This window comes from Papaver somniferum, chromosome 7 (assembly GCF_003573695.1).
Source record: "Papaver somniferum cultivar HN1 chromosome 7, ASM357369v1, whole genome shotgun sequence".
NCBI lineage: Eukaryota > Viridiplantae > Streptophyta > Magnoliopsida > Ranunculales > Papaveraceae > Papaver > Papaver somniferum.
The window spans coordinates 215,207,146-215,228,004 of NC_039364.1; the positions used below are offsets into that span (position 1 = coordinate 215,207,146).

General features: G+C 36.5%; 1 protein-coding gene and 1 pseudogene across 1 annotated transcript; one reads left to right on the forward strand and one right to left on the reverse strand.

Annotated features, from left to right (window-relative positions):
- The first annotated feature begins 1,865 nt into the window (after positions 1–1,865).
- Positions 1,866–9,162, forward strand: LOC113299544 (annotated as a pseudogene).
- A 285-nt stretch (positions 9,163–9,447) lies between these two features.
- LOC113295928 (agamous-like MADS-box protein AGL29) lies at positions 9,448–10,149 on the reverse strand. Its single transcript, XM_026544253.1, has one exon. The coding sequence runs from the start codon at positions 10,147–10,149 to the stop codon at positions 9,448–9,450; it is 702 nt and encodes a 233-aa protein (XP_026400038.1).
- Positions 10,150–20,859: the final 10,710 nt, after the last annotated feature.

The window sequence follows — 20,859 nt, forward strand, 5'->3', positions numbered from 1 at the left end:
AAAGTATTTTCTTTATAAGGTACAACTTGACCAAGTTGCTTCTGCAATTGGAGACAACTTGAGCTAGTTGCTCCCTTTTTTTGGAGACAACTTGAGAAAGTTTCTTTCACTTTTGAAGGAAACTTGAGCTAGTTGATTCCAGATTGGAGGAAACTTGAGCTAGTTGATTCCAGTTTGGAGGCAACTTGGTTATGTTTTTGGGCCCATTCATTCATATGAAATTATCTTATAAATATATCTTAGAGTAGCTGTTGTGTTGAGTTGCTGATGATGGTTGTGCTGCTGATGCTCATGCTTTAAAGTCAAGAGGATAAATAAATGCTTGGGAAGTTCAGCAGGAACTCAATATGAGTTGCAGTAACAGAGATGGAGGATATGGTGTTGTCTGGTGGTGGTTTGAGTTGTGGTGGGGGTAATTGCGAGAGACAATATGAACTTGTGTTGGATGCGCGCAAACTACTAGGTATGTATATGTTACATACCATGAACATCTATGTAGTTTTATACATTAGTAGTTGTAGTATATCTATTTGGATGTGGTTTTGTATGTCATTTTGCATTAACAAACCTGTGGTGCAACGGTAGCACAACTGACTCCACGTCAGATGATGCGTGTTCGACTCACGCCGGGTTCATTTTTTGTGTATACTTTTCATAAGTTGGAGACAACTTGTCCTGTTGCTTCCATATGTGGAGACAACTTGAGATAGTTGCCTCCATTATTGAAGACAACTTCAGCAAGTTGCCTCCAGATTTGGAGACAACTTTCAGCAAGTTGCCTCTAGATGATGGCGGTGGAGTTGGTGGTTGCTGGTGGTGATTGGTGGCCATGGATGAAAGTGGTGGTGGTGGTTGTCGGTGGTGTATAGTGGTGCTGGTTGTCGGTGGTGGTAGTTGGCGGTGGTGGTTGGCGGCGGCAGTGGTGGTGGTTGTGGTGGGCGGCGAAGGTGGTGGACAGTGGTGCTGGTTGGCGGTGGTGGTGGTGGACAGTGGTGGCGGTTGGAGGTGGTGGTGGTTGGCGGCGGTGGTCGTCGTCGTGGGCGATGGTGGCAGTTGGCGGTCGTGGACAGTGGTGGTGGTTAGCGGTGGTGGTTGTGGTGATCGTTGGTGGTGGTGGACAGTGGTGACGGAGGACAGTAGAGGTTTTCTTATTTTGTTTGTTTTTTTTTTGTTGAATAGTGGTTAGTGGTAATGATTTTGTATATACATTACACAAAAGAGGGTATTTTAGTAATGTATTATGTTTAGGGGTATTTGTAAAGTTCAAAAGGGTATATTTGCTATGGGTCTCATAATGATATAGCACAGCGGAAACGATTTAGAAAAACAATCGACAAGCGGAGAATCCACTCCGGTAATAGGACCCAAAAGAAGATAAGCAACTCCAATCCAGGAGCAAAGCGACGATAAACGATCAACAATGATCAAACTCTCAAAGAGACATAACAGGTTATAAACCAAATAATAGTTTCATTAAACGAGCTAATCCAAGCTAAATACAAAGATAAAGGAAATGGCTATTTATAGCTCCAAAGATTAAACCTAGACATCTAGAACATTCCTAAAGAATATATAATTCTCATTAAACAAGATAAGTCTAATAAAAAAACTAATTATCCTCATAATAAATATACCAAAACTAACAAATATCCAAGATTTAGTCAAATCTTGAAATATATGAGACTTGCCAAATATACCAAAATACAGTGGTGGTTGTAACCTAATAACACACAAAAAGGCCCCTGCTGATCAATCCAGGAGATCAATGGATGAAAATTTGACACCTAATGGGGGAAACCAATGGTGTGTGTGTGGTGGGGGGGTCCGATTTCAGGCGAAAAGCGACTGTTGGTTCAAAATTCAAATTACTCTTTATCTCTCTCACAATCTCTCTCCTATCTTCGCTTCTCTTCTCTTCTCTTCTCTTCTCTTCCATATTGATTGAACCAGTAACCACTCTCTTCTCTCACTCTTGACTGCACTTCTTTTAGGGTTTTACCGGTGATGGATCACTGGGTTGAAAAACAGATTCTTTGTTCTGAAAACGAACAACTTGTGCTATTCATTGAAAAGAAGAGGCAAGAAATGGCGGAAACACCTAAAGGGATCTCTGATAATATCGATTCTACAATTTACAAAGCATACAAAAATCTTTGCGACACCAAAACTCCTGTCAAAACCCTATCGGAATTCAAAAAGATAAACTACATTCACAGTGTTTTTTTACAGATTAGTTTCTTTTTCATTCTTGATTTACTGGTATAATGTAATTGTGTTGCATTGTAATTTTAGGGGTGTGGGGCACTGGATGTTGAAACTCTGTCAAGATTTTTTCAAGACGGATTCGGTGTCTGTTGAGCCTGAAGAGCGTTCCCCCCAGAAAGGTATATTTTTTTGATTAATTACTATACATTTTTTGTTTCTCTACTCATGGCATTAGTGTTTCCAAGTGCTGGGCTTTGTTTAAAATGTGTTCATGGTTTGTGTGTAAAACTTTAGGAAAGACAAGTAAAGGAAAAAGGCGTTATTTACCGCTAAAGAATTCCGTGGCTTATGCACTATTGATTACCCTTTATAAGTAAGTACCAAAGGTCTCATTTTATTTGATATTCTTATGTTTATTTGGTTGTTTGTTCTGTTGTAAACTTGTGTTACAATGGTTCCCTTGAATGATTTTTCGTATGTGTCAGAGGAACTTCAGATGGAACAGGTACTCAATTCATGAAGAAACAAGAACTTATTGATGCCGCTGAGGCCAGTGGACTGTCAAGGACGCCGACTATGTATGTAGTAACGTATTGGTGTTATCTGTTTGTTGTTTGAAACTTGAATTAGGTTTGGTTGGAAATAAATGGTTTACTTGACTTGTAGGCCAGAGAGGGGAAAAGGCAAACCTATTCAAGGTGGAAATTCAGGTAATGAGTGGTATACTGGATGGAGCGCCATGGGGGGCTTGATAAAAAGAGGATTAATTGTCAAGTCGAGTAATCCAGCGAAGTATGAAGTCTCACCTTTGCCTTTTTCTTACTTGTTATCGGCAGAGTTTGTTTTCAATCTGATCTGTACTTGTACATGTTTGCTAGAGTTCCGAATTGTCTTTCTATCTTGTCTGGAGGAATTTACTAAACTTTCATTAAAATGAATTACAATACTTATTACTCTGAAACTGAGTCTGCAATTTCAGTTATCTCTCGTTTTTGACATTTTGCGGGTCTCAGACTTCTATTAATCCACAATTCCAATTTACGTCTTAAGAGTTTCGGAAACTTGAAATGGCATGATCCTTGGTGTTCATATGAAGGTTTGAAATTTGTTAAGATTGGTTATGGCTGATAGATTCAACATATAAGAAGAAACTTCAATCTATTTATCTGCAGTATACAAGATCGAAAGTAAAATGAGCAACCTCTGGTTGTTTTTTTGCTTTCCCTAAATGCTCTTTACTTTCCCTTCTGTCTAGGTACATGTTAACCCAGGAAGGTGTGGAAGCTTCCCGTGAGTGCCTATCAAAAACCATCCCTTTGTCTAGATGTTCGGTTGATTGCAATGATTTGGGCACATCCAAAATAGAATCTCGCAAAAATGTCCCAGATGCATCGGATTTAGAAATTGGGCATAGTAAATTGTCTGATGAAGCAGTTAAATGGGATTCAAGCAGTCAAGAGAAATCAATTGGCATAGACGAAGTTTTCAAGAAGGTAAACTTTTTTCTAAGAAATCAATTGGTAAACTTTATTTTGGTCATCTATGTAGGATTTGGAATTTTGGATGCTGGATTTGCTGGATCATCTGTTTCGACTGCCTAAGACGTTTTGTTTGTGTCTTTTTCTTATCCATGTTCTAATATTCTTTTAAACCTATGCTAAATGTCATTTTCTTCTTGTAGACAAATACCTATGTTTTGTACTTAACTTCAGTGTTTGTCTGAGTGCTCAAGTTGTTACCTGAATACCTTGTAAACGTTTTGATTCCTTATCTTTCATTTTGTAGAATGGCAGATTGGATGAGTTGCTCTCAGAGTGTAGGCAGACCATGGGAAAGGTTTCCCGTCCATCCTCCAGCACCTGCATTGTTGAAGATATGGGTATGTTTCAGTCATAGTTCTAATGAAGTTAAAAAACACTTATCTGCTAAAAGATTCATATGGCTGTAGCTGCCACTTTACGGTCAGTTAGAATCCTGCCTAGGTGGAAATAATCAAACGAGATATTCTTGTGCAGGTGTAGCACGTGTTCCAGATTATTCATGCCGCGTTGATTCAGCACCGAGTAGATTAGCCTTACAAGCTTGCTCATCTTCTGTATGTGTAAAGGAGTAATATACATGTTGAGATCAGTCAATTAGATATGTACTTGTTTCCATATGACTTATTGTTGACTGATTTCTCCCTAAAGATACTAATTTGTTTAATTGCAGAAACCATTCAGTTTTGGTGGTCGTGATGCTAATATGAATGCTCTAATGATGCCTCCTCTAAAATTTGGGGAGAGATTTAAGGATGTTTATAATGTGATCTTGATATTGGATGATCGAGAGCATTTTGCTAAGAGTAAAAATGGGTCAGTTTGATAGTGTTTATTCTGCACACTTTGTCTGTTGCAATTACAGTGTATATGAGTTAAATTTGCATGTATATATATGACTCTTTTCCTCTTACCGTGATTTGCAGGGCTAGGTCGAAAAAGATTATTCAGAATATAGGCTCTGAGTTCAAAATTAAAGTAGTGGTTAGTCACGATAAACTTCAGGCTCAGGTTGACTGAAAGTTTCTTATACAGATGTTAATATTTAAAAACCTTCTGTCAGTTTGAACTTTCTTAAATGTCTAATGAGTTTTCGTACTTGCTTTGCTAGCTAGATGAAAAGTAAAGAATATGTACATGGATTTGGTAGATTAATTTGGGACAGTGTGCATGTGGTGAATTGGATATTAATCTAAGTAAAACATATGTATGTCCGTTATCACAAGGACTCGGAGGCGTGTGCATACTTGCATAGTTTAGGATAAGTGGACTAGAATATGTTAACAAAACTTAACCAGCTGATACTTGGTATGTTACGTGGAATGGAGATACACATTTTTAAGCAAATATAGAGCAAGCACAAACGCACACACCCAGATATCTTTTATTCATTCAAGAGCATAATTTAGTCAATAGTCATCAGCATTCACAAGTGTATTGAGTTACTCTAATGATATCTGTTTTATGATATTCAAAGAAAATTTATTGGATCAAACTGTTCGAATACTTCATTAAAACCGTGCTTGTCCACCTGAATATCAATAAGAATGCCGCATCTGCCACTAGTAAGTTATGGGTCTTCATTATTAGTATGGTGCAGCTTGACCTAAATTCATTTTGCATTTTTGCTTCTGTCACCTTTTGGATATTTTTTTCTTGTCATTGTCAGTCTTTTTAAGTTTTTCACGAGGGAATTTACCATTCTTTATAGTGTTTATCTGTCCGACTATTTTGTTGTACGCCAATATGTAAAAATGTTTGTTCACTTTCTGTAGTTGGTATCTACTACATTGGACAATTTGCTTCGGTTGTCGCTGATGATGTTTTCGTGTATGATACTACTTCAGGTTAGACGCTTACCTGTTGGTGATGCAATATGGATAGCTCGGAATAAGCACCTTGAAAATGAATTTGTCCTTGACTTTATCGTTGAGAGGAAGGAAGTTGATGATTTACGCATGTCAATCAGAGACAGTCGTTATAAAGATCAGAAACTGAGGCTTCTGGTATTAATCCTTACTTGAATAATGGGTGCCTTTTTCTTTTGTGGAGTCGGTATTTACGTGTTGCTGCTGATGGTCGTAGTACATTTTGGAATACCTTCAGTGATGATTACAAGTACTTTGTTTTGGTCTTTTGAAAGTCAATCTTATTCATTATTATCAAAAAAGAAGAAGAAAAATGACGTTTTCCAGAGTATTAGTTTGTATTTTGGGAAAATTTCCAAAGTGGTTTCTTAGCCTAGCGCATTATTCATGTCAGTGTGATACTTCAAATGTCCATTACATCCTGCAATATAGACGAAGACAATAGTAGAACTGCAGCTGTAGTTAACAGAAGTCCTGCATAACCTTACATATTTTGCAGATACAGTGATAAACATTGTAGATTTTTTACATATTGAAGACAACAAATAACTGCAGCTATTATAAGAATTATGGTACTGGAAATCGGATGGTACAAATTTTTGATAGCCAGTCACATATTGATTGCTGAGTTACAACTAAACTGAACATCTTTCAATTAATAAAACAACTAAAATGTAGCTTTACAACCTTCATGGTGTTAGACTAGTTGCTTAAAGTTTGATAAGTTCGGTTATATGAGAAAGTTCGTTCAATTTTCTACTCTCTGAAGTTAGCCATTGGTCAACAAATAAATTATATTTGTATTTGTAATTATATTTTGTTTGTGGGAGCGGAGTTTAAAAAATAGCAGGCTTGAGTTCTTATTTGTATCTGTTAGCTTATGAGTTTCAACAAATAAAGAATTTTGAACCATGCTGTATGAGGCCCTAAGATATGATAATTATGATTATCACCCAACTGACGACAAACCTTTCTCCTGTTGGCTGTTGCATATCTTTGAGCTCTTTATTTCTAATGTCAGAATGACTGAGGTGACCTGTGTTGTTTAAGAGTGTAACTATTGTTCATATTTCAATCCATATATAGTTAGCTCTCTATTTTTGCATTATCAAAGTTTGGTTCTATTGTTATTACTTTTTAATTTGACATGTAAAAGTTTTTTTTTATAGAGATGTGGAATTAAAAAACTTATATATCTTGTGGAAGGCGATCCAAATCTTATCGAAGCATCTGAAGCCATCAAAACAGCGTAAGTGTTTATCAATTTTTTGTACGGTTTACAGCTTGCGGCTTTTGATATACTGTGTTTCTATTTATTGAGACTGTTCAGTAGATTATTATATAGACGAATTTGATTGATTAGTAGTATAATGTGCTCAGGGAAGGTGTAAGATAGTTCCACTGATTGTTGTATTACCCTTTTCCCCTCTATCTTGACTGACTACTGCAAGTGGCAGAGTGTTGATTGAACTGTAAGCTTTCTTGTTTATCGGAATGTTACGGTGCTGTGGAATTAAGTATAAGTAATTGTAGTTTCTAAATATGCATGTGATACAAAAGCATGAATCATTAACACATAGAAGTAGACCCCTGTCTGTTATCTTTCTTTTGTTTTAATATTGTCAAGGTATAGAGCTAAGTTACAATTGCTACCAAAATTAGTAGGCCAGAGCTTAGTTATCGTTTTGGAAACAAAGATACATCTCAGTCGAGGTGGCTTTCTTGATTCTGTCTTCGTTTTCTATTTAAAGAACACAAACCAGATGCTATTTCTTACAACTATCTTGATCCCTCTTCAAAAAGGTTACAGGGAATTCTCGACATTAGTGATGTAAGCTAAAGGTACCAAGCATGATTGAAAGAGCATGTCTTAATTACAGACTTGTACATTGGACTGGTACATTTCAATGGATTTGGGGTTTTTTAAGGGTAGTTGCATCAATATGGGATTGTTAATTAGTTTGTTTATCACGCGTTGGTTTCACTGGTTATATAAATTGGCGTGATCTCTTCACCTGTCTATGGCAAATCTTTTATGCATAATCACATTTGTTAAACTTCAATTATAAGAGTTACCAGCTTTCTCTGACTGAACATACCAAAATGGGATCCTGTTGCAATTTTTTGTTTCAACAATTTTTTGATGAATGAGTTCTTGTATTGCTCGCAGTTGTTTCACAACGGAAATTCTGGAAGGTTTTGATGTTCACCGAACGACTGGCTTGGGGGACACCCTAAGAAGATATGGTTATCTTACACAAGCAATAGCTCAATATTACATGGAGAAAGTTTGCGATGACATGATAGAAAACAGTGGAACTTGCCTTCCTTATAATGAATTCATTAAGAAGTGTGAAGATCTCGAGAAAGTAACAGTCAGTGACGTATTCGCTATCCAACTCATGCAGGTTTTACTCCTTTCACTGACACATGTAGAAGTGTAGACTCTAGAACATGTACATTCTGGACCAGAAGAAATCTTATCTTTCTTCTTCCCCCAGGATGTGATGCAGGAGCATCTTTACGATGTTAACTGTATTCGACTAACCGGACCCCTGGACTTTGGAATAAAGCGATTGATCTGGTCATGGCTTTTTGATTCTTTCATTATGTTGTGTCGGAGCAACGAATCTCGAGTGAGGCTTCTTAGGCGGGGAATATGATGCAGGAGCATCCTCCCCTTGCTGACTTGAAGCCTGCTTATTGACTGGATTCCTGGGCTATGAAGGGAAGGGCTCAGTGTGGTCTTTCCTATCTGTCGTGGCTTTTGGGAGATATGGGCTGGTCTCCCTTCATTACTAAGCTTTTTTTATCTTTATTTTGTTTAGTTGAATTTTTCTGTGTGATTCGTTATTCTGTCTATATACGCCGCCTATGGTTTTTTACTTTATTGATTTTGTCTTTCTGGTCTTGGTACAATTGTACAATTCTAGTTCATAGAGTGACTTATAATGACTTCTATTACACTGATGCAGGTCCCTCAGGTTACTGAAGAGATTGCTCTCAGTGTTCTCGATTTGTACCCAACAGTTGTGTCCCTCGCTCGTGCATACTCTCTCCTTGTGAGTGCTCATCCTATTTTCTCTTCTTGATGCTTCTCTTCGATCAAGAATCTACTGCCATATGTTTGAATATTAAGTATGAAAAATGTGAGTTAACAGTATATGTGTATTGAAGAACACCTTTTGGAAAATGATGATAACAGGGGTTTGGATGATCATAATTATCTCTTTTTGTAATCTGAGTTCATTGCAACTATCAATCTAACTTGTCTTTCGTAATCGTAATTGAAGGATGGTAATGTTGAGGCACAAGAGGAGATGCTGAAGAGGCAGAGTAACAACCTGATCAGTGGACCTGCTAGCAGGAACACATATCAACTAATATGGGGTGATTGAAGCAATGGATGGTGAATGTCTTCGATATATCTCATAGAGAAGAAGGATTAGCTATTCTTATTTAGAATGTACATATTTGTATAAAACGGATCACATCTGTCTGTACCATCATTATTAACACTTCAATGAAAAAAACCATCTATTTTGCAACAATTTTACTACATGTTCTGAGTAAATCTTGTCAATGTTTGCTTAGAAACTTTATGGCAATGAAACGATAGTATGATAAGTGCCACATTCATGCAGAAGCGCGTTACTGCCTTGCCTTATACCCTGACAGCCTATACAGATGAAGCCTAGCTCTCATTAGAAAAGCGAACTTACAGATGAAAGACTGTCCCGATCTTACAAAGATTAAAAAGCAAAATTTTATTATGATATTAAAATCGTAAAATTCAAATAAACCTTCTAAAATCAAAAATTAGTATCTGGAGATATTTACAAAGCCAAATCTGTTGAAGGGCCGCCTTCCACTTCCTCGTCGCTGCCGCCAGCCTCATCCTCCAACTTCAACATAGTAGCCTTTCCATCGAACTGCGACTCAAAACTGAGACCCAATTCATCACGACCTTTCCAACCTGCATTGTGCTTGTTGGTGGTTGTAGGAGCAAAAGTTGTTGCGGCTTCTTCCGCAGCAGTATATTCTACAATTGAGTCTTGTATAGTTGAAGAGGGAGATGACGATGCTGCTGCTTCTGCTGATAATGCCGATGATGCAAGTTTCTCTTTTCTCGCAGTCAAATTTTGTTTCAAAACTGCCAAAGATTTTCTGACAGACATTAACTTTTCCACGGAATCGAGTTTTTCCATGTCTATATTATCCCACCAAAAACTATCACGATCACTTCCAACAACAACATTCTTCTTCCTGCATTGTTGAACACACGAAGAATTCTTAATTTTCTTATTGTCTTTCGTTTGATCGGCGATAAATCGATGAACGATATCACAAACACCTAAAGAAGAATTACTGAAAGTGTAAGGCTTTCCAGCAGGAGAAAATACAATCAATACAATATCTGTACAAAACTTAAGAAGCTGAGTAGCTTTGTTCACGATTCCAGTTCTTCTTTTAGAAAAAGTTACCATTCTCTTGTTTGGATCAACAATCCTCTCAATATCTATCTTCCTTCTTCCCATGATTTCTCTTTTTCTGTAAATATCAATAAACGAACCCTGATTCTAGAAAACAAACTGCTGTGTAGATGTAGATCTCTGCCAAGACCTGTGTATATATATACCGAATATAGAAGATATATTAGAAAGAAGGTAACGAATCTAAATCAGGATATTTTTGTTTTAATTTACAGTAGTTTCTATTATATGAAACTCTTGTTTCCTAAATAGATTAGGTCGGTTTTTGGAAATTGAAAGGCGGTCGCGTTTCTGAGACGACGTAACTTTAGACACGATTTTAGCAATTTTTCTCGTAACGGCTTATATACGCGCTAATTTATCGGGGCTTGATTTTGATTTTACTGTCTCGTGTAAATCTCTCCGAGAAATCGAGCGGACTACCAACCCGCCATCTGAAAGCCAAATTTAAAGCAATGAAAATCGTCTAAGATGGGTCTCACATGAAAGTAATGGACCAATGTACGAATGTCATTTAGGTTTTTAGATGATAATTTTGGCCATCAACACGTTTTCGCCAAGAATTCTAATCTATAAATTACCACTTGTAATTATTTTAGTTCTGAGTACCCGTTCATTGGCATGTCTATTTAAAAAAACTGGTTTTAACCTTTGTCATTTTTCATGATTTTGGACCAAAACTATGTCCCTAGGTCCATTATACGTGCGAGATATATTATGTCATCTTTTCGAATTTCAAAAATTGGTCCACCTTATAATGATGATATTAAACAAGAAGATTTCAATCGGTTCAAATTTTTCCTTTTTCAAGTCGAACTCAATTTCTTCATATCCTTTTTGTTCTTTGCTTTTGCTGGTGCTCTACAATTTAGGTTTTCGTTTTAAAATCGTTTCGGCGCTAAGTATGTTCAGCTTTTCCGTTTAATTTTTATGTTTTGATTTTCTTTGTTTCAACTGAATCGTGATGATCAACTCACTTTCATGATTTGTTTGGTTTTTTTCACTATTTGCTTTCTCGATTAATAACTTGAGTGCGAATTCGTGCACACTCTTAACGAGTGTATATTTCACATTTCAATCTCTACCCTTAATTTAATTTAGGGAGTTATGTAACGAGGGTCGTTATTCTAAACATAAAGGGTAATTGGACCATCAGTTATATAATCAACCAATCAGAAGAATATGTGAAATATACACTCGTTAGAGGAGCGTGAACAAATTTGGACTCTAATAACTTTCCCTTATTTACCATTTTCTATGATGTATATTGTGCGATTTATTTATGGTTAGTTTTGTTTTTGCTGTTTTACTGAATTTATTTTTGTAATTGTGCTTTTTGGTTGATTTGGTTTACTTTTATTCTTTTTCTTTACATTTCGTTTGATCATCCATTTGATATGGTTTATTTTTATTTTTCTTAACATCATGCTTTTTGTTCTTCAGATTGTTTTTGGGTAAAAAAAAATATAATGTAAGTACTTAAATTCGAGAGATCAAAATTGTATAGGACGATCCTAAACGAAAAAATGGTCGTTCAGATCCTGGTTCGGTCACAAAGGTAGAGATGATGGTTTGATCTTAAGAGTGGGACACACATAAAGTTAAGAAACCAGGGTGTGATGTTTTGCAGTGTGAAGTTGTCGAATTACTATGTGAAGGCTAGACTTCTGAATGTAAATATGATCTATTTATAGTTGTAGTAACCATATTGATTCCTTGTAAGTTATGAAAGTTGTAAAGGGGTGGAGAAGTGGAGATTGTAGAAACCAAAGGGAGAACGAGCGGGAACGAGGGTTAGCCCGAGCCGCCCGGTTCAACGGTCTCTTCTAAGTGGAAGAGTGAGGGATGACAAGAGTGGAGTGTGTGCAAAAAGGATAATTCGTTCGTGAATATCAATGCACATGTATTAAATATTTTCGAAGTCGCTACCTGACTAAGAGGAGTCAGAACCCTTTCTAACTAGTTTGAATTCATTCAGGAATAACAATCTAGCTATGACTTACATATTCATGGTCTGCTATCAAAGATTCTGGGTAAGGAGATTCTAGACGTGATGGGAAGGTGTTAGGCACCCATCAACCTTCTAATCATATGATTGGCATGTACTTTATCTTATCAAAATGTACATATGCACTATTGTGATTGTTGACTCGGAACATAAAAATTGCTAAAACTGGGAAAGAAATTTCATACTTGAGACACACGAAAACCAAGGTTAACAATGAGAGTTTAAATCTTCTATGAAGTATGAACTCATCGCTTAGAGTTTAGAGAAACTCTAGATGTAACGACAAAAACTTAAGGGAAATTCTAAGCATGAAAGAGTATCACCTAATAGTCTCGTGTGACTATATAGGCTCGAAGTTAGAGTTTAAGGAAACTCTAAATACGATGACAAAGAATTAAGGGCAATCTTACGCATGAAAGGGTATCACCTAATAGTCTCCTGTAACAACATTAGAGTTTAGGCCAACTCTAGAAATTAGTGATATAAAATCAATATACAAGTATGTATGTGCGACCCTTAATGTGAGTTAGAAGATCATATGTACCCACAATTAGATTCGTGCACTTAAAAGAAAGGGTAAAATAATAAATTAATACGCAAGTATGTATGTGCGACCCTTAATGTGAGATGGAAGACCATTTTTACCACACTTGGATTCGTCCACATAAAGAAAAGGTAAAATAATAAATTAATACGCAAGTATGTATGTGCGACCCTTAATGTGTGATGGAAGATCATTTTTACCCACACTTGGATTCGTCCACTTAAAGAAAAGATAAAATAATAAATTAATGCGCAAGTATGTATGCACGACCCTTAAAGTGAGATGTAAGACCATTTTTACCCACAATTAGATTCGTCTGCATAAAGAAAAGGTGAAATAATCAATTAATGTAAAAGTATGTATGTGTGACCCTTAATGTGAGATGTAAGACCATTTTTACCCACACTTGAATTCGTCCATAAAAAATAGATAAAATTATAAATTAATGGTCAAGTATGTATGTGTGACCTTCATGAGACATTAGAAGACCATTTTATACTCGTGTTCGGGTTCACACACATAAAGATGAGTTAATTAGCATTAATAGGTAGAAGAAATACGCCCGGGTCTAATATGGAGCAGAAGACCATTTTGTATCTACATTTTGGATTAATCAATTGGTTGGTAAAGAGATATAGTATACAATTTTTTGGTTTATAGCACCGACATGGAATAAAAGACTATTGTTTGCCCATTTTTGATTAGTCCCTAATCAACAACAAAAAAAAGAAGAACTTTAGTTATTATACCTTGGATGCGATATTGAGCTTGGGAAGATCTTTACAATGATTTCTTTGCCTTGGATAAATATGCTAAAAGTAGTTGGCAATTTAATGCTAATCTTTTAAAAACTTGAAGGCGAATACTTGATTGACTTAAACTATTTTTTCGGGTTTTTTTACTAATATTGCTTATAACTTATTTCAAAGTAACCAATTATAGAGTACAAACTAACTAAGTACAATGAGAAAACAATGATTACTTTAGTACTTATAGCATTTTTTGTTGTTTGAAAATAATACAAAGAAAAGGTGAGCAAGTGAAAATTGAAGTAAGATTTTATAGAAAAGTGTTTTACTTTTGGAATTGAAAATCATAGGGATTTTTTTTTTGTGTCCTTTGGTGAAGGAGTATGAGTTGCTTTATATAGGTAATAAGTGGGCTATGGATATGTGGGGAATAGTGTGAGAATTAAGTACAAATAATGTATGGATTGATGGTGTAAATGAAATTGGTGGGAGAGATCAAAAAATATTTGTTTTTTTTTTTTTGTGTGGAATGATGAAAAGGAATGAATAATCAGTCGTTATAAATAAACCGTTGTTTTGAACAACATTAAAACCGTATAGACACATTAGGAGAACCCCACCCTGGTGGATTTGCTGGGGTCCCTGGTTTATGAGACCCATTATGTGTCTATTTGGTTTTAATTTAATTTAAAAGCTCGGTTATTTAGAATTCTTGATGAATGATACGGTTGTGGGAGTAGATTGTTTTGTTAGGTGAGTTGAATTGTGTATTTGGTGGAGCTGAATAACGTACTTGGGTGGAATGAAATAATATGTTTGAGGGAGTGTGATAGTGGTGGAATACAATGGTATATTTGAGGGAGTAGAATAGTGTATTGGTATGGAGTAGAATAGTATATTTGGGGAAAATTCGATATATTTTTGTGTGAGAAGGATATGTTGGATAAAAGTGGGTGGAAAGAAAATGATTATGATAAAAAAAAAATTGTCCCCCTTTTCTACTTCCTTTGGCGGATGTGGAAGATGGTTTGTATGGAGTAGTATGGACATGATTTTTACTGGGATGTGGGTTCCTAAATAACTTCTCTTGTATCGGGTTCCGGATAGTAAAATTTTATTTTTACTGGGGGTGCGAAATTGAGATATCAACAGAGGTAGGGTGAAGTCGTGTCCACTATGTCAGGGAAGACTATCAGTTACGTATGATCACTACTCCTCACTCCCTAAACCGTTTCTAATACTTTTTACTTTCTCATCATAGATGTGTTGCTACAATGAACTATATTGTAAACCGCCAGGACAATACCCATTAATAATCCCTCCAAGTGACATATTTGATGTTTAGTAGAAAATAGTGAAGTCATGGACGACTACTACTACTACTTTTGGTTAAGTTAAAACAAGAAATTGCTAAATTAATGAGGCAAGTTGCACACTTCACGAAGTGGTTAAGTGGTCTGATCAGTGCCAAGTCTAGTGAAAATAGTAAGTTTAGGAGTGACTTAAATTTCAGTAAATCTAGGAGTAGAATGTATTGATATTATTTGAGCGATGAGCTCTGATGATAGGATGTGAGCGGCGAGCTCCGAGAAATATGATGTAAGCAATGAGAGGTGAGCGATGAGCTCTTGTGATGTCAGCCATGGGTATTTGAGTACGTTGAGTACTCAGTACTATGAATTACCAATTATGGTGTTTCATATGATCTCATCTAAGAGGCTTACTTGTAAAATATTTGCGACTCAGGATATCAAGCAAAGTAGTCTGAGCTTATGATGAACGTGATGCAAATAGACCTGTCGTTGCATCAAGTCATGTTTTAATGTGGTGATGGTGCTATCAATGACTAACACCAGAAAATAAAGTGCTCGGCATGGAGCAATATACCATCTAGTGCCAGTGTTAGAAAATTAGATTCGTTGGCATTAATCCAATGACAAAGGCAGGATGGGCTGATGCTGTCTCGTGAAGCGAGTATAGCTGGAGCTAACAGTAGCCAGCGTTGGGGATAGGATAGCACCATGAAGGAAGCTGGCGCTGGAAATAGGCCAGTACTATGTGTTAGAGCATAGCTCGGTCGACCTCGCATGCGTGGCTATCTCAAGCATGTTTGTCAATGTTAGTGATCAAAACTATAAGTCTTGATTTCTAGCTTACATAGCTAAGTCTCGGACTAGGATAGAAAAGTGTAGTTGATCTCAAGGACTTCATGGGGATTCATCATACAACGACGAAGATCTATACAAGGAACCGTGGAACTTCATCAACAAAAAGGTATGTAGAGACTTGAACTTATCTATCACTCAAAATTCTATCTATTCTATCTCCTACTTCTTATGAGACAAAATTCGTATGCTATATAGACTAGATCATACACATTTGACATTTCGAGCTGAGCATTCATTGCTTATCTTTTATCTCGAAATCGTGTGTTGGTAAAGCGTTTCGCTTTGATCAAGTTTATCTTCACCTAGTGACGAAAGTCATGACAAGTTTCAATCACTTTAATGATTCAAATGAGAGTTTAAATTACATAACCATGTATTCCTTGAACCGAATTTTTTGAACTTTCTTGATCAAGAGAAATCGGGAGGATTGTGGAATTGGCTTGCCAAGTCCGCGAACCCAGTCCGCAGACACAGTCCGCGAACTGTCGGAAGTTCTCGACCGAGAATTTCTGCTGGATTTTCCAAAACTCGTTTGTGTGCTAAGTCCGCGAACTGGCGGAAGTTCTCTTTCCGATAATTTCTGTTGAGTTTGGAAAACTCAACCGATTAACTTAAGTCCGTGAACTTGTTTGTGAACTTAAGAGGTTATGATCTAAAGATGTGCTCTGAACATGAAACATTAAATTACTAAGGAATGCTTTATGCAAACCGTGGCTATAATGTTCATGAGCCGATTCAATCGAATCGAATCATCTTTGTTTCAATTGTGTCTTGTGTAGTTACATAAGATCTCATAGCAATTGAACAACTCTTTAACTAGTTCATTTGAGTCAATTGAACTAGTTATGGTGAAGAAGAACAAGGTTGATATGAAATGCTCATATGGTTAACCTTTTTGGGTTACTATGTTGAACCAACATACACGTACACGTTTGGGCATGGTTCCACAAACCCAGTAAACGTTTACCCAAGTGTGTGTGACAAGCTAAGTTTTCGATCTAACGGTTGAGAAATATTAGCTTGAATCTAAATCAGGTTTTCATCTAACGGTGAACAACGATTGCTTTGCACCGAAGGCAAAACCCTGATTTGAAGGCTATATAAAGGAGACATATAGCATTGTGCAAAACTAATCCCCACACGTTTGTGTGCTACTAGTGCGCCCGCTAGAGTCGATCTCCATTAACCTTTGATTTTCTTCTCTAAAATCAGGTTAACGACTTAAAGACTTCATTGGGATTGTGAAGCCAGACCGATATTACTTTATCGTAGTTGTGTGATCTGATCTTGCATCTTCTATCGTACGAGTACAATCGATTGATTGACTTGAGATCGTGAGAGTTCTCCGATAGGCAAGATAAAGAAGTCACAAACATCTCGTCTCACTGTTTGTGATTCCTCGACAAACCGCTTGTGTAGTCAGGAAGGATTGTAGAGAGGTGATTGATTAATCTAGGCTGTTCTTCGGGAATATAAGACCGAATTATCAATTGGTTCTTGTTCACCTTGATTTTATATCTTAAGACGGAACAAAACCTAGGGTTTATCTGTGGGAGACAGATTTATCCTTTGATAGACTTTTCTGTCTGAGGAAGATCTGTTTATTATCAAGTCTGTGATTTTGAGTTGCAGCAACTCTTGGTTTTGGGTGAGATCATCTAAGGGAATCAAGTGCGTAGTATCCTGCTGGGATCAGAGGCGTAGGAGTACAACTGTACGTTGGATCGGTGGGAGACAAAACTTCAGGTGTCTGTAGCGGCTTAATACAGTGTGTATTCAATCTGGACTAGGTCCCGGGTTTTTTCTGCATTTGCGGTTTCCTCGTTAACAAAACTTCCGGTGTCTGTGTTATTTCTTTTCCGCATTATATTTTATATAATTGAAATAATACAGGTTGTGCGTTCGTGATCATCAATTGGAAATCCAATCTTTGGTTGTTGATTGATATTAATTGGTCCTTGGACATTGGTCTTTGGTACCGTCCAAGTATTCCTTGTATTTAATAAAGACTCGTTATTGTTTTTATCTTGAGTAAAAATCAAATCAAGAGAGAGATATTAACTCCTTGAGATACTTTTATCTAGATTGAGTTTGATTGTCTAGTTGATTCTCTAGCAAAGTATTTCGGAGTTAGTCCATACAGATTTCTAAGCGAAATATTGGGTGGTGTTGTTAGAACCCCCCCCCCCCCCCCCCCCTTCAATTGGTATCAGAGCAGGCAAACACGTTTAAGACCTAACAAGTCTGTGTTTGTGGCAATCTGAGTCTGTGGACAGAATCTCATACACATACCAACATGCCTCCTAAAGCTATCAACTTTGTCAAGTGTCTCGGAAATACCTCAAAGGGTCACTCCTTAGATGATTCTTCTGAATCCCGAGGTAGGAAGACTGTTTCATCCTGTGTTGGTCATTCTTCCTCCAATGAGACTTTGTACATGATGGCAAAAGCTGAAATGGAGCTCACCAGAATTTCAAAAAATTCTACAGAGTTTGTTGATCTCAAGGATCATGTACAACTCATGGATGAATTCGAAAAGTCTATTGATCGTGAACAAGTACGCTACAACATTATAGGGTGATTCTCTAAGGAAATTGAGGAACTTCTTCAAGAAAACAATATACAGCATGAAAAGATTTGTGATCTTGAAAATCTGGTCAAAGAAGGCTCAATTAGAGAAAATTGTTTGATCAAGATGCATTTATCCGATCTAGACAGACTTCGTGTTGAGAAGGGGAAACTTGAAGCATCGCTTGTCTTAGCCCATAGACAGCACAAATCCTTTGAAAAGGAAAACTCTGCTTTAAAGAAAAATTATTCTGCACAATTAATTCTTATGATTTATTGTACAGAATGAAATTTTCTCCAGAAGAAGATTGTGTCAAGAAAAGTTCTCATAACTTGCAATCTTCTCCGGTGGATATGATGTTTAAACAAGTACCAGTTGTTGCTTCTCTTCCAAGAATATGTACCTTATGTGGAAAAGGAAATCACTATGCTATCCATTGTTTTGCTAGAAAGAAACGTTTTTCTGAACTTCACAAGTTGCTTCTTTCTACTGTCAATGGAGTAAATAGTCGGACGACTACTACAGTGAAGGTCCCTTTCACAGGAAACCAGGCATCTTATAAAAATGACCTCTCTCCTAGAAATCATTACAGGGCATTTGTAAATTCTCGTGATACCAATGCAAGTATGTCCTTTACTTATAAGAACGAATCTGATAAATCTAAGTCTAGTGTGTGGAGACGAGTTTCGGAAAATCCCCTAGAACCTATTTCTAGAGCTCCTAGACTTTGTCATCAGAAAGGTTTCTCTCCTATGATTCCCAGAAAGACTGCGAGACACACCATTTTTCTTGCAAGCTACGGTAATAAGGACAAGAATAAGATATCCTAGAGAAAATTACAGCTATTCTCTCAGAACCTATAGTGAGACTATGTCTCCCTCTGCTATCTAGCAGCAGAATGTTCTATCCTTGTGTCTAACTTGAGAGATACAAGGATGAGGATTTGAGAGATGCTCAAGTATTGTGCTATATTTTCTCTAGGTTGTATATCCCTTGTTATAATGATATTCTCTAGTCTTTTTTTCTTTCTGTCACTTTTGATCTTTTGGGATGGTGAACGCTTTGGAAGCTGCACAGTATCTCTCTTTAGAGCCATTTTGGTCGGCCCGTGAATGCTCATATATCCTCAAGGAAATCTAGGGTTTATATCCAGGGCATTCACGAACATATATAAATCTTATATGTGTTTCATTTTTCTTCAGAAATAAGCTCTATGGAAACTGTTCCCAAATAAGAAGTTAACCCTATGGTTGAGGATGATCTCAAAGGATGTGATTCTGGTCAAGAGTTTATACGAAAGAAGATGCTTGAAAGAAAAGAGTATAACACTTGGATTGGTGAATCTGTCAAGGATCCGTTTCTTGTTCAGAATGAAGTTAAGAACGAACTGGATAACCTTCAATTGCAGATAAACCAACTTATTGATGGACAAGCGAAAATCCTTGGTACTCAGAATATCCTGATCAGAAATCAGAAGAAAGTTATCCTTGACTGTGCAAAGTCTCGTCATTATGCTCGCATTATTGATCGAAAAGTCAATGTTCTAACTTTTGAACATGGTGTCTCTACGGTCAACAGGGTCAAGGATATCGTGACTCCTACTTTGATGGACCATTTCTGAGGTATGAAATCATCAAGGAAAACTAAGTTTTGTTTGCCTAGTATGTCTTCTTTTTGGATTAGTTGGAAGAATAACTAGTGCTTTGAATAGCGATAATTGTGACTACACATAGCTATTTTTTGTTTTCATCTTCTTATGTTATTTTTTAGGTTTATTGGCTATTAAATTCTAAAAATATTTGGAGGATGATGTTTATTGCAGTATTTTAATGGTTTGTGATATTGCAATATTTTTATGGGATATGTATTGTTTGCATCCGTGAACTTGAAGGTCCCATATTGCGGTCAAAAGTAAAGTCGTTCATGAATTAGTATTCGTATTGATGAAAGGACGAATGGACTTTTGATAATTACAAAAGTTATGCCTATGCAGTCATGTATTTGATGGAAAATAGGATGATATCTTTTGTTTGACAAGGATAAAGTCTATTGTATCGTTAGGATGGAAAATAGAATAGATCCTTATATGTTATCAACGGTATTGATCTTCATTGATCCATTTTATTATGTTTTACCGTGAAGGCTCCATTGTGTGTCTTATGTTGAGCACGATACAACTAATTTGATTATTCTTATTGGCTTGTTGGTTGTTCCATAATATGCTATATGTCGAGCATTAGGAACTAAATTAATCAACCAGTTTGGTTATTTAGTTTGTACGCCATAAGTTTTCTTTTTTATGTCAAGTACATGTACGGTTAAGGTTGTCATATTCTATGATGAACTTAGTCGGGGTTCCATAAGTTCTCTTATGTTGAGCCCAAAATAATTAAATTGATTACTTCGGTGATTAGTTTGGTTATTTGTATTCCAATTAGATTAATTATAGGTTCTCTTGTAATTAATCTAGTTGAGTTTTCATATATTCCACAAATTCTTATGTTGAGTATATGAACGACTATACTAATCATATTCTATTGGTTAATGTAGTCGTATATTCCGTAAGGTTTTCCTTATGTTGAGAATGTGAACGATTAAGTTAGTCATCTCCGTATGATTACCTTAGTCGTAGCTCCGTAAGTTTACTTATGTTGAGCATTTTCAATTAAATTGATCACTTTTGTGGTTTGATTTAGTTGCGTTTTCAATTGAATTAA